A 7,166-nucleotide genomic window follows, 5' to 3' on the forward strand; every position below is an offset into this window, starting at 1 on the left:
TGATTTTAAAAATTAATTTTAAGTTATAAAATAAAAAAACAGTTTTTAAAACACAAATTTTTAAAAACACGATTTTAAAGTAATATAAAAATATAATTAATTACCATAATTTTTTTTTAAACCAAACATACCTTCAAAAAATGCATTCCCTCCAACTTTTCTCACATTTATCTAAATAAAACAAGAAAAACATTATTTAATATCTTTTTCTTCTTTGGTATTTATTTATTTTTTCATTTTTTTTCATGACATCCAAATAAGAAAATTATTTTTGAAACTTTTTTTTAGTACTTTCTTAAAACCAAATATGGTCTTAATTTTCACATTATGTTTATATTATCTTCTAATTTAATAACTTGAAATGATTTTTCAACAAAGACTGGCCAAATAATTCATTCAAAAAATCAATTTTCTGTTATATCACCCGTTTACCAAAAACATTATTAAATACACTTTTTGATTTTACACCCAAACATTTGATTCCCTGTGAAAATGTTTCTGATTGAACTGCTATAGGCAGATACGTTACTAAAAATACTTTTACCATAATTACTCCCAAACGGGTCCTTATCCCCTATCTGTAGCATCGTTTTACTACTACAGATAAGCGTTTCTGCATGCAGAAGTAGGTATGAACAATTTAGGCATCCCTAAAGAAAAAAACCCAGAAACCCCAAGGCTATGTTTGGTTATTGGAAAGTATTAAGAAAAGAAAAAAATGCTAAAGAAAATAATTTTTTCATGGTTTTAACTATATAAAATACGATTTTTATTTTTATCCTCAATTTTTTCTCTCTATTTTATTTCCTTCAAATTTTCCGGAACGAGACATAGCCCAAAAGAAAATAACATATTCATCCACAAAAATAAATGAAAAATGAAGGAAAATACCAGACAGATCCAATAAAGGAAATGAAAAAGGGCAATGAAGCCTCATAAAATAGTTCAGATTCAAGTTCCATTGTGGGTTCATTTTCCACCTATCAAATACTAGGTAAACCAAGCAAAGATCAATTATCCAAATGCAAATATTAACTGGTCTTGATTATCAAAAAACAAAAAAAAAAAAAAAAACCCGCTTATCTCAGAAGAAAATTTCAAGTTCCGGTGATTACTTCTCTCACTGACTCCAATAACCAGTGCCTAACGGTAACTAATAACGACAAGTACACGAACCTGATGGGCTGGGAAGAGCTGCAGCATTTGCCGAAGACTTGGAAGAAATTTCACCATGGTTGAGGGTTGTAGCCAAATCAGAACTTGAGATTGGCTGACCGCAACTCCCATGGAGCTTTAGGCTCCTTTTTGATATCATCCTTGATTGTGCGTTGAATTTGTTTTACAACAAGGTACTGTCAGGAAGAGCAAAGACAAAAAGGTGGAGGATGGTTTAGGTTTATATTAGTTCCTATGTGAACAAGGAAGTGGATATTGATAACTATGCAAGTTTAGAAGCTTACTTGGAATGCCACAATGAGAGGAATCAGGAATTTTCCTCTCTTGTTCGGGTTAGGTCCTTCAATCAACTTCTTGTCAACCAGAATCGCGTTGCTTCCATTTGAGACTAGATCTATGATTGTCTTGACTAAATTGGGGATCCAAGCAGTCCCATTTGGGAGAATCTGCAACTCGAGTGGCAAGAGATCTTCTTGATAATCCCAGTATGGAAAGGCTCAAAATAAATAACCATGGAAAGGAGCAAGAAATAAGAGCTGCATCACAGAAAACTGACCTTTTCATCAGTTTCATTCTTATTACATCTTCCACTATTCTCAACCGGAATAACAGGGATGGCAAAATCCTAAGGAATCACAAAATGAAAAAAAAAATTAAATAAAATCTATAGTAAATAACATTTTGGACACAACCAGTAGAGGTAATCTGAGTTTACAAACTGCAAAAACATGAACCAGAACACAAGCATCATTGGATGAGTCCAACAAAGGGTAAGAAGACTAAAAGGCGGTAGAATTGCAGAATATCGAGTAGATACAGGCAACAACCTACTCTGGATCTAGTCATGTTACTGATAAGAGCTGCACTTCAAGTAATTGAACTAAATATGGAATCATCCCAGAAATTTCTCTTTCCTTCTAGAAACTAGGCTTCTGAGAACTTAAGCTCGCATCATGGAATCATGGCAAAAAGAAAGGAATAAGAACTCAAAAAGATACTCTTCCTAGTTCTGAATTCATTTGCTAAAAATAACTGAAAACTGACTGAAAAGTTTAGCTTTTTTTTCTTTAAAAAAAAAAAAACAATACGGATGACAATGGAACATGATTCTTTTCGCTGGGGCTCCATGAAAAGTTTTGTTTTTTTTTGCTTTTCAATGGACCCTTCATTCATTTTAGTATATGTTCCAGGCAGCTATCTGCTGAGCTTCCTTTGCAAGTATGAGCCTGAAGGCCATCTCAATGCAGAGAAAGTAGTAAATGAACAAAAAACAAAATAAACAATAGACCAGAATGGAAAGCCCCATTCATCCAGAGCCCATAGAATATTGATGGGAGAATGAGACAAAAAAACTGGTTTGCCACCATGAATAAACTTAAGATGACAAGGAAAACAAGAAAATACATTGAATATCAAGGTTTCCAAAGGTATTGGATTGCTATGGGGAAGCAAAAATATTAGAAAACCTGCCAAAATAGCCTCCTAGAAGTTGAGAAATCATGTACCTGGAGATCCTGTTTCCTTATCCCAGCTCCCAGACGAATGACTCTCATAAGAGCCTCTGACCTTCTAGAGAAGAAGTCTTCATAATTTAATCCATCTGGTGGAGAGAGCTGACCATGTGTGAGGACAACTACACCTCTTCGCCATATTTGTTTACCAAAACTATCTGTTATAGCTTTGACTACTTGCTTATCTAAGTTATCTGTCCTATACACATCCAAACGGTCCACGTACAGTAGAACATCTATGGTTTTGTCTAAAAGGAATCTGTTCAGACAAAAAGCCAAAAAATGAATCCAAACTCAATATTGTGAAAGAGATGTTGAAAAAAGATAATCCTTAAAAAACACAGCAAGTAATCAATCACATAATCCTTCAAAGAGTGAGAGGGCTGGTGACATTCTTCACTGAGACTTTGCAAATTTAATATCATGCTGACCTAGTACGAACCGTTTTATGATCTCAACTGCCTGATCATTGACATATCCCCCTTCTACCAGCCCTGGTGTGTCGATGATGTTCAATGTAAATCCTGCTTGAGAGCGCGAAACCATCACAGGTCTTGGTCCTTCTGACTGCAGAGAAACAGTATAATTTAGAATCCAAATAAACATAACCAGCACAGTAACCACTCAACTGTTCCCATCTTTGAATTGTGACTCATAACCAAAAAATAAAATAAATTAGACAAAGCAAGAAACCCCAGATTGACGGTGACAAATACCTGAAAAGCATTGACAGTAACAGCTCTTTCCCCTAATATTGAGTTTACAGTTGAAGATTTTCCAACACCACCTTTTCCCATCACAAGGATTGTCAATGTATTCACATTCTACAAAGGGCATAACGTATAAAGATAAAACAAAATGCAAAATATTATTAAAATCACTATGCATGAAGCTTATCAAGCAGAACTATTTTGGTAAAACAATACCTCCTGCTTTAGTTTTCCCAACAATTCAATCAGTTTGGTCCGAGTAGCAAGAGGGAATTGCTGAATCCCAGTCCATTCACGGATTAGTTGGTAAGCCATGAATTCCTGTTTTAGCAATTCCATTAGGAAACAAATATATATATAATTACTAGATGAGAATTGTAGCCCATATAAAAGCTTCAAACAATGAAATGTCAAAAATATTAATCTAACCAATAAATATCATAAGAAAAGAGTTGCGACTAAAAGATATTTTACAGCAATATTTTACCAGTTCTAATCTACAAAAGTCTCAGACGAAGATGAAATCTTGCTAGTTTATGAAGCATCCAAGCTAACAGGTTGAAGGTTAAAGCTTTAAAATTAAGCACAATGATCCATAAATCTTCCTCTTCTTCAAACCCATGGTACATAGTCCCTCCCTCCCTCCCTTCTTCAAACCTATTCCACGTATATTCCCTCGCCAAACCCATGCTACATATCCCCTGCCTCTCAACATTTCTTCTCTCTTCAAACCCATACCACATATCTCCTTTAGTTTTTTAGGGTCATGTGTTTCTGTTTTGAGGTTAGGGAGGAGAAGCTCCTCCAAAGATTCCCTTAGTTCCGTTCAACTTATCTATTGGTCCCAAGACCAACAAATTTTTGCATTGCCCCAACTTCACCCTTGAGCTCAAATCTAACTTCAATTTAAATCCAAAATCCTTCAACTCCCATAGGACCTATGTCAAACCCAAGCATCCTGAGTACCACGATGTGTTTCATGGCTGATGATTGAGAATTCCTCCCTCATGGATGTAAATTTGGAACACATGTCTGAACTCATCTATCCATCTTGATCTGGCATGTCCATGCCCTTATCTCTCCACCAAGGCTTCATACCAGGAAGCCTAGGGCTATGATGAACTCTTACCAACCCATCTCCCAAATCAAGCCCATCTCATTGACAGCTATTCTGAACCAAACAAACAACTCACTTTCTAGGACCCTCCCACTTTCAGCTAGAACTAGCTCAGCTCCCATTTAAAAAGGGAATCAAAGAGAAACCAACACCCATACAGATTAGTAACCTCTATCTCTGCAACCCATAAATTCAAACCTAATAAATGTGGGACCTCACTTTTAATGCTATTTTTTAGGACTTTTTTCTCATCTTGAGTTGCATAGCTTTGTTAGTTTCTGTTGTGTTTTTTCCCTTCCTTTGTGTTGTACTGTTTATGTTGTCATATCCCTCTTTGAAGGATAATTGTTATAGTTCAGCCTCTTTTTTCGTACTGTTACATTAGTTTTCTATAAAATGAGTAGTCTGTTTCTATTTTTTAAAAAAATCCCATTAGACCAACTTCCTCACAGCACAAAGCTTCAACTCTAATCTTAGCCATTCACACTACTTACAAGGTCGCATGACCGCTTAAGAGAAAAATACTTCATTGAAAAACTGTTTTTGCTTGTTTAGTTCTCTGATGAGCTAATGACCCACGATGTAATTTTTCACAAAATTAGGATCCCTCATATCATGTGTTGAGCTCAAAGAAGCAAACCAATGAGTCCAGTTCGCTTAAATAGCAATACTCTACTTGAAAAGACTAGGAACCAAATAGTTGTCTCTTAAACTGTAATAAAACAAAACAAAACAAATTCATATACCAAGTCTAAGGTTTACTGGCTGCCCAACTCTACTAGGGTCCCAAGTATTGTTAGGGCTTACAGGTGGTACATCGGAATACGTTTGAAGCAATGAACATATATTTCCATCCTTTGAACCTTATCCAAGTGAGGTTTGAGTGCATCTCCTCTTGGGGCTGATTGCCTAAAACTCACAGGTGTCTGATTTTCTAGCTTCCCCCTCTTTCCCTCATCTATTCTTCATCCTAATTCTCAAACTCTCAAATCACTCTAAACACCAGCATTTAGTCTGGAATTTGACCCTGAACCTATTTTCCACAACCTCCTCAAAGCTCATATGAGTAATGACCTCTCCACATCAAAAGGTCATCCCCAATTATTCCTAAAAATGAGAAGGGATTTGAGCCTATCTGGCACATATACAGGAATTCACAGAGAAAGATCGACCAATTATCCAATCAATGCAGCACAAACACAAATAGAGGATGCATACATGACACCGCACAGTTATATATGTATACACACACAATTGTATTTCATATAACAACCATTAATTTTACCTGAAAAAACATATGTGCAATTCCTAATTTGTCAGAGAAATCAGAGAAAAACAAGCCAAAATACTACCAATTAATGATGCAAAGAGAGCTCAGAGAAAAGAAAACAACAGGCACAACAATGGCTTCGAAATCATTGTTTTACCAATTACAAACCCCAAAACTCAGTTGAGCCTTATTGTTTTACACAAAAACAAATAGTAATTGGAAAAAAATGGTTTCTTTTCCTAAATTTCTTGAGCAATCAAAATGAACGCTATTCACTGTTTGGTTGTTGAGAAAATGTGAGAAAGCAAAGTCCATCGACGGTAGAGAAAACTCATTTTTTTTTTCCATAGTTTCTTCGCAACGAAACAGAAGATAGTTTCGTTGCTCAAAATCTAGCACGTAGAAGACGAAATTTCTCCCTTCTTCTTTACCTTTCGTTTTCTCGGCAACCAAACAGATGAGACTGAGAAGAAAAATACCGTGCCGAACCCGCTTATCCTCTTCTTCTTCTTGTGCTGCTCTCCCCACTCTTCTTTAGCTTCCTTTTTATAACTGAATTAAAAACAAAATTAAATTAAAATAAAATAAATTTTATTTAATACCCCAAAATTCCTTAAATTTTAAAAATTATTATTATTTTCTACCCCGGAAGCACGTATCAATTGAATTGAAATTATAATACGTACACCAAATCGATAAAATAATTCTCACGTTTTCAAAAAATTACAATTATAGCCTCAACCAAACATAACTACCCCTATTATTTATTTATTTATTTTTTTAAAGTGAAAGGTGTTATAAAATATTAGATTCTATACCACTATGGTAACTTGTGAATAATCATTTATAAATATCTTGTGTAACTTCCTATAAAATGAAAAGACTCCTAATGAAATTCAATTGAGTTTTCTCATGCATTCTATTCTCTTTTTCTTGTTTTCTTATTCTCTCAACACGAATAGTCTCTACAAAAGAAATAGAAAAAATATTTTCTATTTTATTACCCTTTGACTCTCTATTTTCATTTATTTTATTTGAATGCATAAACATGTACAATCCCTATAACCAAAAGTTATGGAGTAAATTATAAATTATATGGTAAATTCATAACCAAAAGTTATGAAAAATATTTGTAATCCCTATATTATAGGGAAAATTACAAAATTACAAATACATGGCCAAAAGTTATATATATGATCCATAATTATTTATTTTTAATTATACGATATAATTGGGAATTATACAAAATAATATTATATAGTCGGAAGCTATAAAATGAATAGTTCATAATTTGAAGTTATATACAAATTTATATAAAAAACAGTTCATAATCTGAAATTATGTACAAATTTAAATATTTTCTTGTTCTGATAAAATAATCA

The 7,166-nt window shown here is 34.0% G+C and overlaps 1 protein-coding gene across 2 annotated transcripts; it reads right to left on the reverse strand.

The window, feature by feature from the left end:
* Nucleotides 1-904: 904 nt before the first annotated feature.
* On the reverse strand, nucleotides 905-6,314 carry LOC117932978 (translocase of chloroplast 34, chloroplastic-like). 2 transcript variants are annotated; one of them, XM_034854317.1, is made up of 8 exons: nucleotides 6,216-6,314; nucleotides 3,614-3,718; nucleotides 3,404-3,511; nucleotides 3,130-3,254; nucleotides 2,682-2,946; nucleotides 1,733-1,801; nucleotides 1,461-1,622; nucleotides 905-1,352 (listed from the first exon to the last, which is right to left on the reverse strand). In XM_034854317.1, exons 2-8 carry the CDS (start codon nucleotides 3,710-3,712, stop codon nucleotides 1,254-1,256), a joined length of 927 nt encoding a protein of 308 aa, XP_034710208.1. In that variant the 5' UTR covers nucleotides 3,713-3,718; nucleotides 6,216-6,314; the 3' UTR covers nucleotides 905-1,253. The 2 variants fall into 2 exon arrangements, with proteins under 2 accessions (XP_034710208.1, XP_034710209.1); XM_034854318.1 differs by having other exon boundaries at nucleotides 6,264-6,288.
* Between the last annotated feature and the right edge of the window lie 852 nt (nucleotides 6,315-7,166).

The sequence above is a fragment of the Vitis riparia genome, chromosome 16, assembly GCF_004353265.1.
Source record: "Vitis riparia cultivar Riparia Gloire de Montpellier isolate 1030 chromosome 16, EGFV_Vit.rip_1.0, whole genome shotgun sequence".
Taxonomy (NCBI): domain Eukaryota; kingdom Viridiplantae; phylum Streptophyta; class Magnoliopsida; order Vitales; family Vitaceae; genus Vitis; species Vitis riparia.